The following is a 17,491-nucleotide window of genomic DNA, read 5'->3' as shown; positions in this document are numbered from 1 at the left end:
GGACCAATTGTGGTTAACCTAACATCCAAAATTTAGGAGCCAAAATTTTAGCTAATAACAATTATTCATTTCCATTGCTCGAGTGAAGGGAGAAAATTAAGAACAAATTTTTAAAAAGTATATCAAGTAAGTTTATCATCAACTAATTTTAATATTTTTCGTCACTAAATTATAAAACACCACACGAACGACAATAGAGACTAAACTAAAATAACGTCCCGACTCAATTATTATTGTATAAAAAAAATATATATATAGATTTTTCTAGAGAGAGAGAGAGAATCCAAGCAATAAGAGACGACTAGAGTCAACGGTTTTAATTTGGATTATTTATTATAAAGATTCATCAAATAAGAGCAAGAGAAAATTTTGGTATTTAATACCTAAAACAACCTCCTCTCCGACCAACCCCTTGTCGTTTTTTTTTTTTCCTATTTTTCTCCAAAATTTCTCACTTTTTTCTCCTCCTCCGCCATTGATGCTCCAAACCCAAAGAAAATCTAAACCCATTTCTAAATTCCCCATTCCATTTCTGGGTCATCCTCTGTTCATCCAATTAACTCCAAAGCTTCGAGCTTTTTCATCAATGGAGATCGAGGTGGTTGTCACGTGCGAGTGCTGTGGCTTGAAAGAGGACTGCACCCAATTCTATATCAGCGAAGTTAAGGCGAAATTTGAAGGGAAATGGCTGTGTGGGCTTTGCTCGGAGGCTGTTAGAGACGAAGCTAAGCGAAGCAAGAAGCCATTGGTGGGCTTGGAAGAAGCTGTCGATGCCCACATGTCGTTTTGTCGTAAATTTAAAGCTAACCCTGCAATTCGTGTCGCTGATGGAATTAGGCTCATGCTTCGGAGGAGGTCGAGCGACGTGTCGGCTTCTTCCTCTTCTTCTTCTGAGGCTAATTCTTCTGCTAACAAGTATGGGAGATCCAAGAGCTCGTCGCAGGTGGGATTCGACATGTCGTCGCTGTCGTTGTACTGATTTTTGGAGATTTGTTAATTAACTATTGACCAATTAGGGTTCTAATCTCTCTTTCTTTCTTGGTTGTTATTATTATTATTGGAATAATATATTATGTTTTTCGGCCATTTTTTAAGCTTTCTTTGGGTACAAAATTACTTATTAAATCCATTTTTTTGATGAAATTATTAGTTGGATTGGGCCTAATTGAGAAATGAAATTTGGGTAAAAAGCCCAATACTCATCTCGGCCCAAGGAAAGGTGGAAAAGCCCAAGCCCAAGTCAATCTTCATACCCCAAAACCCTACCTTACTAAATTTGGTTAAATTTTTAAAAGAATTCTGATAGGATATAAATAATCGAACTCGATATTGAAGGGTCGGTCTGACACTATCCACCTTACTCCACCACGACATGATACATCTGTTAGATGAACACGACTCTCCACAATGATATGATATTGTCCACTTTGAGCATAAGCTCTCATGGGATCATTCCCTAAATTAGCTGATGTGGGACTTTCATCATCCAACACCTCCTCTCGAACAAAGTGCGCCTCCCCTTAATGAGGCTCGACTTCTTTGGAGTCTTAGTCATTTTTTACTGCATTCGAGGAGGCTTGTCCCCTTTATTCTTTTGGAGTTCTTTGTTCGATATTTGAGGATTTACCAATCTATTGACACGACTAAGTTTAGGGCATAACTCTAATACCATGATCATTCCCTACATTAGTCGATGAGGGACTTTCATCTTCCAACAACATCGTCCCAAGAGGCATTGACACGACTCAATGCAATGTCCTAAGAGGCATTGACACAATTTATTAACTTATTTAATCATAAAATTTGCAAATATTACAACGAATTTGCTATTATATGGAAACGTTCTATATTATGAAAATATGAAAGTGCATAAAATAATTAATATTTCTAAATATTGACATGAATGAGAATAATATGGAAAATAATTGTACGTATCAGAAAGAGTTTCCGTATTTGAGTAGATTGCTAGGAAAGAAACGGATCCCACGTGGCACCAAATATATGACCGTTGGCAATTCAATTTCTCTGTCTCTCTTTTCTGGTTAAATCTTTCCATCCCTCTCGTTGAGAGACGAGACCTAAAGAAAGCCATGAAAACGGTACTTTTTTCCACCGCCACCGCCACCGCCATGGAAGAAGGCGAGCGATCGGAAGCCCGCGACAGATGTTACTATCCCGGTTGCCGGAAAGATGCGAATTGCAACTGCAAGATTTGCTTGGACAGTATCAACGCCACTTTGGACCTAATGTCTTACAGTGTTCAAAAAACCTCACTCATGAAGCTCTCTGCTTCGAGACCTAATGTTGAAGCCACTCCGATTTCATTTAATCCTTTGATTTTGACGACACCGCCATCGGGCACGTCTCGGATCATGAAGTACCCTAATTTTATATCTCCGGTGAAATTGAGTTTGGGATTCGAGGCTGAGGAAGAGGAAAGAGATTCAAGTTCGTTGCATCGATTTCTGACGTTGGTTTTTGTTCTGAGTTTGATCTTTGTGATGACTATTGGGTTTTCGTGTGCGATCGCTAGGGTTATTAGGCCGAAGCTGTCGGTGTTCGTGCATGATTTGAATGGGAAATTGTGGGAGGTGCAGGGGATCGTGAATTTGGAGATTTCTAATGGCAGTTGCAAGGATTCCATGTGGGAAATTGATCAGGTAGATTTAGAAACACTCTTGCTTCAACTTATAATCGTCTCTCTTTTGGGTTTATTTTCAGTTGTGTTCTTAACATTATGCTTCCAATGTAGGAGGGAATGCTCTTAAGTTCAAGGTGCACAATGTACAAATCAGCCATAGGGGCAGTGAGCTTATGGGGATGGCCTCTACAGACTGCTGGACTGTTTCGTACTGGATTTTCGCAACGATCGATCACGATCCTATCAGGCAGAGTTAAACAGGTGAAGTCAAAACCTTCTGAGTTGAATTCTAAGAACAACAAAAAGCTGATAATGGACAGAAAACTTGATGATATACTACTGAATGATTTGGTCTTTCTGTTTCCTAGTGGTCTGATGGATGGATCGATTTGGTGGTTCGAGAGGTGAACACTTCTTGGGTTCAGAAAGGATGGGGTGCCACACCTGTGCAAATCGATCCTCGTACATCGGTTCTCGAGTATCGACTGAGCTCATTGTTAGAGAACTCAAACTTGAATACAATGGCTGCAGATTTCTTCAAACATTGGATGTCAAAAGTCATAAGAAGACTGAAGAACAAGCTTTGGATGTTGTTTTTGGATGTTGAAACCATGTTTCATAAGACTAGAACTACACATGATTTTAAGACTCCAACATGAGGAGAATGGAGTCTTAAAATTTTAGTTTCCTTTCTTTCTTCCTCCTTTTTTGGTGGAAGCTAAATTGCTTTATTTCCTTTCCTATGTCATGTCTCTAGGATCAAGATGTTAGTTGATACTATCTGTAAATGTAAACTTCATGGAATCAGGTTTCTATCTATTTGATAGTTACTTTTTCTGGCTGGAAATTTATAAAAGATATCAGAGAACATGAACACATACCGTCTTTACAAGAACACGAACCGTCCTGTAAAAGTAACAAGAATTGGTCACCAGTAGTCTTTACAAGAACACGAACCGTCTCTGTAATGGTGAAACCGAGTTCTGTCCCGAACGACAATCTCTCTGGCATACACCTTTGAGGCTAGTTTCATAAAAGCATGACAATCCTCACAAATCCGAAGGTTCTTTATAATGCAAATGCGTGACCCTTCATCCATAAGGGCATAGCACAATGCCAGTTTCTCACTGTGCCAGAGGACTAATTCCTTCTTTTCCTCTTCGTCTAAATCAACGAGCACACAGTTCGTCTGTGGTGTATAACCAGCCAGCTTCAACGTTTGAACTACCTCATTTAAGTTTTGATATATTAGATCAGCTTGCTTGTGTTCTCTATCTGCCATTTGAAATTCATGCACCTCATTGTTCAATTCAATTCTACTGCATCCTCTCTCTTTCGAAACGCCCATCTCGTTCATAAGTTTTCTAACATCCCCAGCGTCTTCCCATCTTCTTTCTTTAGCATATATGTTCGATAAGACAACAAGGGCGCCATCGTGATCTGGCTCGAGCTTGAGAACTTGTTTAGCAGCAAATTCTCCCAACTCAGTGTCACCGTGGAGCTGACAAGCAGCCATAAGGGATCCCCAAATAATAGCATTAGGAGCAAATGGCATTGCTTCTACCACCTCAAGAGCTTCTCTCAGCAATTTTGCACGGCCAAAGAGGTCAACCATACAACCAAAATGCTCGTGCTTGGGACTTATGCCATACTCATTGATCATCGAGTGGAATATTCTTTTGCCCTCCTCAACTAGACCTCCATGGCTACAAGCATAAAGCAACCCCACAAATGTGATCCAATTAGGCTCAACGTTTTCAACTTTCATTTGATGAAATAGACTTAAGGCATTATGAGCATCTCCATGCATTGCAAGAGCATTAATCATACTCGTCCAAGATATAACATTTTTCTTTGGCATCTTTCCAAAGATTTCTCTCGCTCCTTCTAGACTCCCACATTTGGCATACATATCAATGAGTGCATTATTGATAGACAATGCCTTGCCGAACCCATTTTTATCAACATAAATTTGGATCCATTTGGCTTGATCTAATGCACCAAGATGAGCACAAGCTGAGATGACACTCAACATGGTGACTACATCAGGTTTCATTCCCAGTTGTTGCATTTTCTTGAACAGTACAAGAGCCTCTTGAGGGAAATCACTCTCAGTATATCCAGAAATCATTGCACTCCAACATATCAAGTCCTTCTCCACCATTTGATCAAACACACAGCGAGCATCACCAATCTGTCCACCTTTTGCAAGCCCAGAAACCATGGCAGTCGAAATAACCATGTTCTTAGGGGTTATCTTTTCATACAGATCCCAAGCCAAGTCCGTGGAGCCACAACTTGCATACATCTTGATGAGAGCACTTTGTAAGTGAGGATCCATGACAATATTGTTCTTAGTTATGAACTCGTGTACTTTTGTTCCAAAATCCAAATTTCCAGCTCGGGCGCAAGCAGAAAGAATAGTTGAAAGAATCATTTCATCTGGTTCCAAGCCTGTTCTCTTCATTTCTTCAAAGAGTTGAAAGGCGAGATCATAATAACCACTTATGCAATACCTGAATATTTGAGGATAAGGAGAAATTACAAGTTCCGGAGTATTTTTCTTTTAAATGACCATGAATTCAAAATCATAAGATAGAAAGATACAACCATAACAATGCAAGAAAGCCTATAATTAACAAAATTCTACCACACCCATCATCACTACTAAATGCAGAGCAACAAAATTAGTTTCATACCCATCAATCATGATGCTCCAAGTGACGACATCCCTCTGAGACATTTTATCAAACACCAACCGGGCTTCCATTATCCTTCTACAGGCAGCATACATTCTAATCAACCCCGTCTCCACAAATGGGTCTGAACCAAATCCCAGCTTCGACGCGAGTCCATGAATCTCCATCCCAGTTCTCAAGGAAAGATTCCGCGAGGTCGCTTTTAACAGGGGTGGGAAGCAGAACCTATCCAAACTCAGACCCTCAGCCCTCATCTTCTCGTATACAAAAAGCGCATTCTCCGGCTCAGAACCTCGAGATAATTCACGCAGAAGCTTGTTGCAGAAACGGGTCTTGGGCTCAGGAATTTGATCGAACACAGAGAGGGCATAGTCGAGGCTGGGCGAGAGAGCACAAGAGGAAAGAATCAGTTTGAAAAGAAGGGAATCGGAATCGGAGCGTTCGAATTTGGAGCGGAGGATTTGAGCGTGGACTTGTTTGATGTGGAGGAGGCTGGTGGCGGAGGAGAGAGCGGCGGAGAGAGCGGTGGGTCTGGTGGGGTATGGGGGGAGATGAAGAGGGAGGATGGAGGTTGTGTGGCTGAGCGTTTCCATTGCATTTAGGTTAATTAGAAGTTGAAGATGAAGAGATATTGCGTTTGGAGCAGTTTACAGGTCGCCGCCATTGAAGGAAGCTAGAAAGCAGAGCAGAGAAATGGCGGCGGTTTGGAGGGAAATATCAGGATTTTAATTATCTAATATAAATATTTTAAAAGTAAATTTAATAGTCTAAAATATTTGTTCCATAAACAAAATCTATATAATAATTTAATAGAGATTAAAAAAAAAAAAAAAAAATTGGCGCGGAATATTTTATGTTATTATCTAATTAATTTTTTGTTTTTTAAATATATTAAAATTCCAATTTTTAATTTATTAGATATAAAATTGAAAATTAGAACGATCCAACAAACCAGGGCCATTTTTTTTTCTAATTTTTTTTTTGCTTCTTTGCATTTGAGGTCTCACTCGCTCCGTTCAATCGTCGTGTCTGGTGATCGGAGGTCCGTCATGGGCGAAGCTTTATTTGAACTTGAACAAGTTCTCAGGTCCAAACAGGTATTTCATTTTCTTCTCGCCTTCGCTTTCTCTTCCATTCCGTAATTTTTTACCTTATCAAACTCACCTAAGTTCCTCTACGCTTTATATTCAAGTTTGTTTTAGAATGATTGTTGTCAAGGATCCAAAGAGAACCTCGACGAATCTGTTTTTTTTTTTTCATTTTATCTTGTTTTGATTTGATAAGTTGAGCTCATTTTTGGCATTGACTTGGTTCTCTGATGGAACTGCTGAACCAATTTTGGTTCGAGCTGAGAATTGCGTTAATATGTAGCACGTCGGTTGATTGGAATGCAAAATACAATTTCGTTTTAACTTATTTTTTCTACACTCCCAAGAGATGATCATGAGTTTATAAGTAAGGAATACATCTTCATTGGTATGAAGTATTTTAGGAAATCGAAAGTAAAACCATGAGAGCTTATGCTCAAAGTGGAAAGTGGACAATATCATACCATTGTGGAGGTTGTGGTTTCTAACATGGTATCAAAGTCATGCCCTTAACTTACTAATGTCAATAGAATCTTCAAGTGTCGAACAAAGAAATTGCTAGCGTCGAAAGTGTAGTCAAAAGTGACTCAAGTGTCAAACAAATGGTGTACTTTGTTCAAGGGCTCCAGAGAAAAGAATCGAACCTCAATTAAGAGGAGGCTGTTCAATGGCTACATAGGCCTCAATGAGGCTCTATGAATGTACTTTGTTCGAGGGGAGGATTATTGAGCATTGTTGGGAGGGAGTCTCACACTAGCTAATTAAGGGGATGATCATGGTTTATAAGTAAGGAATACATCTCCATTGGTAGGATGCGGAAACCAAAAGTAAAGTGATGAAAGCTTATGCTCAAAGTGGACAATATCATACGTGGAGGGTGTGACAACAAACAACAACTTGACCAGCACCAAACATGCAAGTCTAAGGCTGTCTGAGATTTTACATTTGGAGCTCTCGTTGGAGGTAGTGTGACATGGGTAAGTATGTTGTAAAATGCGGCAGAGTTCATCTTCCTTCCATCTGAAAATTTGATACGCTGAAGATACCTAGAAGCCAGAGGGAGCTTTTTAATTTTGAATGTTAATGCGTTTTTTGCTCCTAGGACTGCTTAGCTAGACCATCTCGTTTTCCATAATTATAGTGCACAATTCATTTATTAGCTTCGAGGAATATTTTTAAGCAATAGTCAAATTTCTCTTGCTCTCTTCAGCATTCTTAGTTTCAACTTACACATTGAATTTATTTGCTTATGCTCATGTGCTAATTATCTTCACGTGTAAGTACAATAATTTAGTTCCTGTCCCCATCTGAGTAATACTTATAGTTTCTCTTATTTAGTTTGAAGAATAATTGTGTGCATCCCTCGATTTTAAATCATGCGGTTTTCTTCATCATTACAAATCGGGCATCAACTTGGGTAGAAGTAGTCTTACTGTTAAAATTTTAATATGGATAATTGATGCCGGAATTTGGATTCAAAATTTGGAAGTCCAAATATCAAGAAATGTGTTCCCCCCGTACTTGTGAACTGCAACTCATCAATATAGCATGATCTCAGGCATTGTAATTATAAATTTCCTGGAATTGAGAACTGTTTACCAGAGACGTAGGGTAGTCTTTTCCAAGTTCTCAACAAGTTGCCTTGCACCAAAACAAATTAAATGTAGTGTATTCAAATAGAATGATTCACTGGGATTCAGGTGTTATGTTACCATTTTGGTCAAACGAGCTTTTCTTATGTTAATAGATGGACATATCGCATATATGTGTGGCAAAGGTTCATACTTGATAAGAATTTGAACATCCAAGGGGAAATAAAAGCAATTGCTTGTTTTATCATTACACTATGAGTAAATCGTTGCTGGGACACTATGTTTTTTCTTATCATTCTGTCTGATTTGAACTTTTGCTATATGCAGACTAAGCTAGGCACCGAGGCTATTACAGACCCTCTGGATTGTATTTTCGGTTCACTGGCCAGAGAAGAAGAAATCCATTTGAGTTAGAAATCACGGAACTAAAAGTGTATGATATTATCCACTTTCAACATCAATTCTTAACGTTTGATTTTTCCAAAAAGTATCATATCAATAGAAATATATTCTTTACTTATAAATTCATGATCAACCTCTTAACTAGTCAACGTGGGATTTCCTCCCAACAATCCTCAACATAGGACATCATCCAAATCTCAGTCTCGTAGTAGAAGATACCACCGTCAGCATCGAAAGCTTTGAACATGTGTAATTCCAGGTTCAATTCATTCTAAGAAGAGATTAAGCCATCATGAACCATTTATGTTTATAACGTTCATATCCATAGTGCAGTGTTGTCATTGCCCTAGCACAAGAAAGAAAAATGGTCTATAATCGTTTCCATATGGTTGTTTTATGCTGCTTATTCTTTGGTGAATTAATGGCCAAGGTACTCAAAGAAGCCACAGCCATCCATAGTGCACGGTCCAACTGAGCACTTACAGAGACGATGACGATGGTCATGGCAGTAGCTTTGGTGGTTGTTGAGAAGGGACAGCGAAATTTCGAGAACGCGGTAGTGGTTAAAGGTTGGAAACTCCCGTCCCTTTTCCAGTTACTCAATTTTCTAACATCCTCGGAGTATTTGAGGGGAAAATCTTTGTTTTTTCAGACCGCGTGGCATGTTGAAAACCCTACACAAGCAAGACGGCTAGGAACACGCGTCAAGAGAGATGGTAAATGCCTCTTGCCATCACTTTTTATCCTATTATAACTAACTACAAACTTCATATTTTGTCGTTTTTACATTAATATGAGATTCTCTCCCTTCTTTTTGATGGTTGCGATTAAAAGCTGGAAACACTTTGGAAAAATGATTTCATGAAACTGGCTTGTTCCTGAATCATGGTCAAATGGACATTAAAATTTTCATGTTCTCCAATAATACAAACTCAAATTTTTATTTAAGTTTCTCTGTCATCCATTCTTGGACCATTTATTCAATTGTGAGATATAGTAAGAATCACGAACCTCCACAATGGTATGATATTATTGACTTTGATCATAAATTCTCATGACTTTGTTTTTTGTTTCTTGAAAGGCCTCGTACCAATGGAGATGTATTCTTTACTTATAAACTCATTATCATCCTCTACGCCAATACAGACTCCTTTCTAACCCTAACGCATTTTGTTCTTCTCTTTTAGCTTGTGAGGAGATGCTTTTTGTATATATTTACAGTAGAGGAGATGCTTGCTGCTTTGTTAGTACCCATCCATTTTGATCTTCATACTGTGAGGTGAAATTACTTGTTGGGTTCTACTGAGCAGTTGAAAGCAAAAGGAGTGATTAAAAAAAGAAATGGAAGCTTTATCAATTCGGGAATCTGAAGCATGATTGCTGCCCTACCGCACGCATAGTGCCGCAATAGATATCAGACAAAACCCATAAGCCCTACCTTTTTGTTTTGTCCCTCTTAATTCAAAGCCAAACCTTCAATAGTACAACTTCTACATGTGATGATTGTAGGCATAAGAATTTTTTTGTTCTCTATTTTTCAAGAACACTTTTTTTTTTTTGTTATTTATTTTCTTCGACACCGAGTTTAGGTCATATGCTCATGGGTTTTTCATAAATTTGGGATCGAATTTTCAATTATGATATAATATTTTAATTAGTTGAATTATGTCAAATAGAATGTTTAGCGGGCGAGAAATTTAGAATTTTGTAAATCAAACTAAAAAGTAAAAAGTTTATTTAATTATGATTTTTTTTTTTTTTTTTTTTTTTTTTTTTTTTTTTGAAATGGGCTTGAATTTTTATTTATTGAATTTTTGGTTATTGAAGTCGTAAAATAATTTTTTTTATCCTAATATTTGCATCTTTATATTAATTTCTTGATATAATTTGGAATGTTTTATTTTAAAATCTAATAATTTTGAAGTAATGTTGACGTAACATTGATGTAACCAAGTAACAACTCTTATCATCTATTAATGATAAGCTTAATTAAAGATTAATTAAGGTATATTGTTCAATTAATCAGGCACCTTGTATGTTAACCTATTAAACGCAAAAATTTATTAATTTTATCTAAAAAAATTATCCACTTGGAATTTATTTAAAATAACATGACCGACTTTGTAATTTCATCGAAAATTAAGGTTAAAAAAAATTAAATTAAATTTTTTTAAAAAAAAAAACTTAATTTTCCTTTATATCTGCTGAGCGATTCTCTCTGCTCTTTGCTCGGCCCTCCCTTTGCTTTCTCTACCTGGAACGCCTTCTTCTTCCTCCGTTCCGATTCTGTTTCCCCGTTCTCTCAAATCCCTCGATCTCACAATTCCCTTTTCCACTCCCCATTTCTGAAAATTTAGGGTTCTAATTCGATTTCTGTGTCTAATTTCTTCATCCATTTTGTTTTTTGTTCGTATCAATTCGTTTGATTCCTTTATGATTCTTCCTTTTCCTCTAGGGCATCTTTGATTTCCTTGTTGTTTCTCTCTCCTCTGTTAATTTGTGTGCGAGTGTGAAGGAGCTTGAAATCAATCAACACCACCGCCATGAAGGTCCACCCATTGCCGAGGAATCGTAGTATAATTGTTCGTAATAACCCCAATTCGAGAAGCTCTCTCGAGAATCAATCTCTTCTGAACCACAAGAAACTCAGTAGATTACCACATATTTTCAGTCGGGTTCTTGAGCTTCCATTTCGATCTGATGCGGACGTTTTGGTGGAAGAGAATCGTGATTGTTTTCGATTCGTTGCTGAAACTGATGGTAGAATTAGCGATCGAGTAAGGGCTCATGCTGTGGAAATCCATCCTGGGGTAATTAAGATCGTTGTGCGTGAAAATGAATCGTTGGAATTGGCAATTGATGAGCTCGAGTTGGATATGTGGAGGTTCCGGCTACCGGAGACGACGCGGCCGGAGCTTGCGAGTGCCGCCTTTGTCGACGGAGAGCTTATAGTTACTGTTCCAAAGGGTAATGAGGAGGAGAATTCAGAAGATGGTGGAGGAGATATCTGGGGAGATGGGAGCGGGAGCTTCAGAGATGGAATGGAAGGTCGGCTTGTTCTTGTACAGTAAATTGAATCCTTCCCTTTTTTTCCTTTTTTTTCTTTTTTTTTTTGGTTTCTGTACTAAGTGCTGGAAATTTACTACATCATTATCAATGTTCTTCCAGATTTCTTGTTAGTTTTCCATTGCTGAATCAGTTCTTGACCCCATTAAATGATATTTAGAAAGAAAACCCAAATCAAATGAATCCATTACAAGAACTTGCAAAAACGCAACCCCAGCTCGAGTTGAGTACCCCATGTTTGAAATATGGGTTTCATTTGATAGCTCAACTGGATAGTTCTACACAGAAGATGTTGTTTTCATGCTCTCCCTTTGCTTTGATTTGCCAACACATTTTCTTAGTGGTTTAGCCATGTTCTGAAGCACTTGTAATAATTCTCTTGGCTTGGAAAGTATTGCTTCTTTCTTGTCCATTTATGGGTCCTATATGTGTTCATATGCTCCTTACTTTTTGGTTTTGAAATTTACAACCATAATGTGGCGCAAAGATTTACATAAAACCTTCTTTTATTAAGCCTGTTCATATCTGCCATTTTCCCCCTTTGATTGTTCATCTGTTCATTTGGGAAACGACTGCCTGCATGCAATGCTCCTTGATATCTTTGTCTTTTTAATGTTCATGTGGCTCATGTTTGGTGTCGCTTGAACACGAGATGGTTATCGATCGAAGTATAAATATTTGATGTTGGAGAAGCATATGTACTCCTGTGTTGTATTGCACAAGGATGGGTAGAAAATTGAAGCGCTGCAAATACGAATTTATAGATCATTATAATATCGAGTCTACAAAACTCTACAAAGATCATTATAATATCGAGTCTACAAAACTCTACAACTTGAGTTGTAGAGTCTTCCACTGCGCTCTATGATGACTAGCATGAATGAGTCACCATTAAAATTAAAATTAAAATTAAGGAATAAAATGAGAGCATTGTGTGGGAGCCTCAAAATATATGACAAACAAACAAAAGCATAAAAGACTTATCATTGTAGCCGACCATGTGAGTACGGCATTACTTTCAGCTTTCATCATTTTATTGTGGCTATTGAGCATTGGCTTAGAGAAATAATCCTTTTGGAATAAAAAAAGATTTAAGTTTTTTTAAGACAACTTTTTATAATCAATGTTTATTTTTAAAAAAAGGTTATTTATCAATTTTTTTGTAATAAAATTTACTTTGATTGCATCACAAAAATACATTCGAAAGGGAAGGAGAAGCCAAATGATGAAGAAAAGAACAGAATAGTCACCCATAGCTGCAAAAATCATGTTCATTCTCAATTCCTGATAAACAAAATGGCGATGGAAGCCTCCTTTCTACGTAATAAATGGGGTTATGTTTTATTCTCTCTTTATTTTGGGCATTTCAAAGTTGTAATTCTAAGCATTGTAGTCAAAAGAAAGTACCTCTTCTGCAAGCAGCGATAAGAAGCCTGAACCAAACAGACAGGATCCTTACTGAGTTAGAAGCCAATGACAAGCAATCCATCGAGCAACCAGTGGAGGCGAGGAAGTTTATCTGAGAAGAGGTCAAATGTTCTCAAGAATTCAAAACATAATTGATCTCATTTGTTCATCTATTCAAATACAAAAGTAACAAAGATAATAATTATATGCACAGATAACTGTTTGGTCAGTAGAAAATCTAAAAAGACATGGCATTGAAATTTTGATTTGAAGGCCTACCGTGAAAACTCCATAACTCCATAGTTTCGGTATTTTGATTGCAGAATCCAGCTTGTTGAGAAGTTGACACCTTTTCGATATTGTACCTCGCTTCGTGTGAAGCCATATGATACACACAGTAAACACCTGATAAAGCCTGACTATATAAAGGCTAAATGAATCATAATGGCCAATGGTGCCCATGTCTGTCTAATCAAATTCAAAACCAAAGTCCTCCCTCAGGATATCTTTAGGAGTTCGTCCAAATCCATCAGCAACCTTTTCCATTCTCTTCAGTTTCTTTACTTCTCGTTTTATTTGATCCACTCTATTTGTTACATTATTCTGAAAGGCCTTTTGTCTAGTTGATGACGTTCGATGTCTGAGTTCAGTTTGTTCCTTGCCGAGTTGCAGAAATAGATTATGTAGATAATTTTTATGTAACAGAAGCTTTTCTTCTGCCAAACTGTACTCAAACTCTTGTGATCTCTTCAGTGCCTGCAGAACCTGTTCAATCTCGTCTTCCAGTTTTAGGGATTCAGTCCAATGATCAAAAGGGGTGGACATAGTCCATTCTGAGCTTATAAAGGAGTCTGAAGTGCCATGAGAACTTTCTGTAGAATTCGCGCTACCATTTGCATCTGCGTATAAAATACAAAATCGTCCTCTTAACAGGCAAGAGTATCAAAGATTGATTGTGTAAATGGTTGGTGCACATACTAGATCTTTGGCACATTATATCACTAACCACATTTAGAGACGATGTTCTTAAGAAGAGTTTGCTGCAGAAGTAATGATACACTAGTAACTAGTTTTACAATTTCTCAGGCTTATACTGCAGAAGGAACTTAACCATGCTATTTGATTTGATGAAAAATTACCAGTGCAATTCGCTGAGATGTCTTCATCCATCTTCCATATATGTTCCAAGCAAGTCCCAGTTTTAAGCTGACGCAAGCATTCAAAGTCGAATAGCATTGTTAAGTTCTCAGAGTAGCATAAGCCTAAGAAATTGTAAAATTATTTAGTAGTTGTAGAACTTTCTAGTTATACCTTTGCAATGTTCAATTCAATATGTCTCAACAATTCCTTTGCTCTCATTTTGTGTGAACCACGCAAAATGCGGAAACCAATGCCTAAGAACTCCTCAATGTCATCACAACAATCGGTTGATAGACATAACTGCAAAAATGTTTCAACATGTGATACCAAATCTGTTCTAGCATCACAACGTCGACAATAATACTCAGCATCCAATCCAATGCTCCCCCTAACTGTCCCAGCCATATATGATTTGAGACCACATTTTATATGAGCATGATGTCCACAAATATCCCCATCACCTACCTTTGCTTCACATTTAATATAGCTATAACTTTTCCTGGTCATGTCTATAATCTTGGAACAAAGTATACAGCAGCAATCACGGCAAAACCGAGATTCGCTGCAGCAAATATCACAGGACATGGATTTTAATAAAGATGAGTTTTCTACAAGAGATAAACTATTACAGTTTATATTTCCAGCCTTGCAACCCACAATCTGGGAATCAGATGCTGTGCATTCTTTCGTCTCTTTTGAGGGAAGAGGGCATGGATCTTGTCTTCCTCGCACACCTAAAATAAGATGACACTTTACAATCAGGATCTTTACAAAAAAAAAATACAACAGTTATTATGAACTCAAGGACACAGTTGTACAGCAACAGACACATACTCACACTCTGCAAACATAATAATTAATGATATAGAAATAATATGGAGAGAGTCCTAAGCTGTCAAGCTTGTTAGCCATTATCCCGACAAAAAAGAACCAACCGGCGAATAAGATCTAAATTCTAATAAGTAAGAAAGGGAATGGCCATAGTTTCTGAGACTACCTGAACTTAAATACTAGGTGCAATGATCTAACCGAAAGAATTTACTATGAGGTTATAAAAAGAAAGTAATAGAGACTACCTGTCACAAGAAAGACGAACCTAATGCAACGTAAATTCAATGCATTACATGATCATGAGAATCCTTTTCATTTAAGACAATTATTTCTACGTCAGGAATATATCAGCTTTAATGCGCATTCAATTTCAATTAACAAAACCATCAATCTTGCATTTCAGATACAAGAGGCAAGCCGAGAATGCTAGAACAGAGATTTATAATGAAGTTTATGGAACTACAACAGCAAAATTTCTTGAGCTAACCTTGCGCTGAGGCCGACTTTTTTGCTGGTATCTTCCAACAGAATGAGGCAAAAAATGCATCAACGTTTACATTAGGGTTCACAGACTGGATATATCTTTCAACTGAAAGCTTGCTTGCAAGAAGCTGCCCTCTATGAGATGTGTTCTCAGGAACAACAAGACAGCGAGGAGGATAAAGGTACCTATCCAGAAAATGGCCAGTTATAGCAACTCTCTTCCCCACCCTCCATCTCCAGTTATCACCGGGATTGGGCCAATTTTCAGGAGCATATGGCAAACCCTCCCCTCCTTCATCTTCAGAAACTGGCCTAAGGATCAGATCACTTTTATTTAACTTAGGTGTGATGCAATTTATATTCTCAAGAACTTCAGGCTCCACTTGATCCCCAGACATCTAACAATGATCGAGGAACATAAGCACAGACAATTCTTATTAACATTCATCATCAGATACTGGCAACTCATAAAGCAAAACCATACAGATAACTCTCAACTCTTATGATCAAGTTCCAGAACAAACAAAAAGTATTAAGAGGGATGGACGGAAAGAACAAAAGGTACATGAAAATATGAAGCCTAGGAATATGACACCAGATAAAAGGGAAGACTTTCTTAGGCATAAAACTTAAGTAAAGTTGATAAAAATTTGCTTGTTTCTCCCTTTTTTTTTTTTTTTTTAGCAACTCCGACCTCGAGAGGAATGAGTACATGTGAATTACCACTAAGCTTCCATTTCAAATTCTTCAAAAGGTATACTTCCGGTAACTCTTATTCCTCGTTTTTCTTTTTAGAAAATCTCAATTTTGTATGCAAATGCTGGAAACAAAAAGATGCAGTTCTTTCTATGTTACTTCTTTCTAAAAACCATGTATAAAAGCACCCTTCTGTCACTTTTACTTATAACTTCCATAATAAATACTAAAAATAAAATATAACATAATAATTTTGGAAGTTTTACATTTTAAAAGTTACTTGTCTTTTAAAAAAAAAAAAAAAATCTAATTTAAATTTTGAGAGAAATTTTCTAGAAATAAGGAAATTAATAATAACAATTACCAAGCACGTTCATGTTTTTCTTTCTTCGAAATCAGGAACAACAAACACAGAGATGAGAATCAATAAACTATGAAATCGGCCCTAAATAATTTTCTGCCTCTAACTCTGCAGGAAAGAGAAAAGGATTTTCAAACCTCATTCACTCACACCGAAGCTAGTCAACGAAGATCGTCCAGATCATAAAGCTCGGCTTGAAGAATCCAATCGCACATCCAAAGAACTTTAGGATTTGCTTTGTCCAGTAATCATTCCTTCATCTGCAAAACACGAAGGAAACAAAAAAAAAAAAAAAAAAAAAAAAAAAAAAAAAAAAAAAAAAAGAACTAAGCAATACAGAACAGCCTCAAGCGGTAAATGAATCAAAGAACGATGAAGAGAATGAAAGTACCGTAATCATAACTTAACAGTATAACATTGTTGAGAAAGAATGGAGAAAGCGGAGGGATCAAGCAGAGAATAATTTTCGCGGGAATAAGAAAATGTAGAAGAACACAGCAGGACGCATAGGAAGTTAAGAACTTGAGCGAAAAGTTCATACGGCCGAACGGCGGCGTGAGAGAGAAAGAGGGGCGAATTGCTTGACGCCTTTCCATGACTTTGATGGACCATGAAAGTAATGGACCTGACGGCCCAATACGACATTAGGCCCAACTAATGTCCATTTTTTTATTTAATCAAAATAAAAATAACATAAAAATAAAATATTTTTCTCCAATCCATACCTCGATGGTTGCAAACTTATCTCCACATCTTGTCTCGTAAACATCTCTATATCAAACAAATAAATAAAAATATTAATCGAGACCTCGACTTTCATCACAGTTATTAAACCAGACGTGTATCATCGATTTGCAACATACAAAAATCAATTTGAGCATTACTCAACTAGTGAATAGATTTGTACTCTAAATCAAAAGTCCAATTATTTGAATTCAACGTACTCATATGTTATTTTTAACTAATAAAACTAATCTTTAGCACGTGTAGTTGACCCACGAACCTTAATTGCTCCAACGAGGGTCGAGAGTATTCAAAGCCAACAATCCAAATAACTTGAGAAATCCAACTACAATCTCGAGGAT

General features: G+C 37.2%; 5 protein-coding genes and 1 long non-coding RNA gene across 11 annotated transcripts; 4 read left to right on the top strand and 2 right to left on the bottom strand.

The window, feature by feature from the left end:
* The first annotated feature begins 342 nt into the window (after positions 1–342).
* LOC111801010 (uncharacterized) lies at positions 343–1,073 on the top strand. Its single transcript, XM_023684963.2, has one exon. The coding sequence runs from the start codon at positions 479–481 to the stop codon at positions 977–979; it is 501 nt and encodes a 166-aa protein (XP_023540731.1). The 5' UTR covers positions 343–478; the 3' UTR covers positions 980–1,073.
* Positions 1,074–1,890: 817 nt separating this feature from the next.
* LOC111799729 (uncharacterized) lies at positions 1,891–3,519 on the top strand. The gene is made up of 3 exons (XM_023683181.2): positions 1,891–2,660; positions 2,753–2,902; positions 3,010–3,519. The coding sequence occupies exons 1-3, from the start codon at positions 2,091–2,093 to the stop codon at positions 3,298–3,300; spliced, it is 1,011 nt and encodes a 336-aa protein (XP_023538949.2). The 5' UTR covers positions 1,891–2,090; the 3' UTR covers positions 3,301–3,519.
* LOC111799728 (Pentatricopeptide repeat (PPR) superfamily protein) lies at positions 3,285–6,065 on the bottom strand. Of its 2 annotated transcripts, XM_087126126.1 has the most exons (3): positions 5,341–6,065; positions 3,523–5,157; positions 3,285–3,422 (listed from the first exon to the last, which is right to left on the bottom strand). In XM_087126126.1, the coding sequence occupies exons 1-2, from the start codon at positions 5,931–5,933 to the stop codon at positions 3,570–3,572; spliced, it is 2,181 nt and encodes a 726-aa protein (XP_086982252.1). In that variant the 5' UTR covers positions 5,934–6,065; the 3' UTR covers positions 3,285–3,422; positions 3,523–3,569. The 2 variants fall into 2 exon arrangements, with proteins under 2 accessions (XP_086982252.1, XP_023538947.2); XM_023683179.2 differs by lacking the exon at positions 3,285–3,422 and having other exon boundaries at positions 3,432–5,157.
* Positions 6,066–6,300: 235 nt separating this feature from the next.
* LOC111800773 (uncharacterized) lies at positions 6,301–10,208 on the top strand. 2 transcript variants are annotated; one of them, XR_015422172.1, is made up of 6 exons: positions 6,301–6,437; positions 8,348–8,453; positions 8,568–8,681; positions 8,853–8,991; positions 9,075–9,138; positions 9,610–10,208. It is a non-coding gene; the product is annotated as an uncharacterized LOC111800773 (long non-coding RNA). The 2 variants fall into 2 exon arrangements; XR_015422171.1 differs by having other exon boundaries at positions 8,568–8,991.
* Positions 10,209–10,628: 420 nt separating this feature from the next.
* LOC111800508 (uncharacterized) lies at positions 10,629–11,601 on the top strand. The gene has a single exon (XM_023684233.2). The coding sequence runs from the start codon at positions 10,966–10,968 to the stop codon at positions 11,491–11,493; it is 528 nt and encodes a 175-aa protein (XP_023540001.1). The 5' UTR covers positions 10,629–10,965; the 3' UTR covers positions 11,494–11,601.
* Positions 11,602–11,662: 61 nt separating this feature from the next.
* Positions 11,663–16,981, bottom strand: LOC111800047 (uncharacterized). Of its 4 annotated transcripts, none has more exons than XM_087126128.1 (7): positions 16,798–16,981; positions 16,544–16,666; positions 15,354–15,747; positions 14,207–14,769; positions 14,035–14,101; positions 13,175–13,794; positions 12,715–13,007 (listed from the first exon to the last, which is right to left on the bottom strand). In XM_087126128.1, the coding sequence occupies exons 3-6, from the start codon at positions 15,745–15,747 to the stop codon at positions 13,364–13,366; spliced, it is 1,455 nt and encodes a 484-aa protein (XP_086982254.1). In that variant the 5' UTR covers positions 16,544–16,666; positions 16,798–16,981; the 3' UTR covers positions 12,715–13,007; positions 13,175–13,363. The 4 variants fall into 4 exon arrangements, with proteins under 4 accessions (XP_086982253.1, XP_086982254.1, XP_086982256.1 ...); XM_087126130.1 differs by having other exon boundaries at positions 15,354–15,661; XM_087126129.1 differs by having other exon boundaries at positions 16,559–16,666.
* Between the last annotated feature and the right edge of the window lie 510 nt (positions 16,982–17,491).

The sequence above is a fragment of the Cucurbita pepo genome, chromosome 8, assembly GCF_057944985.1.
Source record: "Cucurbita pepo subsp. pepo isolate OVF chromosome 8, ASM5794498v1, whole genome shotgun sequence".
NCBI classification, from domain to species: domain Eukaryota; kingdom Viridiplantae; phylum Streptophyta; class Magnoliopsida; order Cucurbitales; family Cucurbitaceae; genus Cucurbita; species Cucurbita pepo.
Note: the sequence above shows the minus strand (reverse complement) of the source record. Positions and strands in the feature narration are given on the sequence as shown.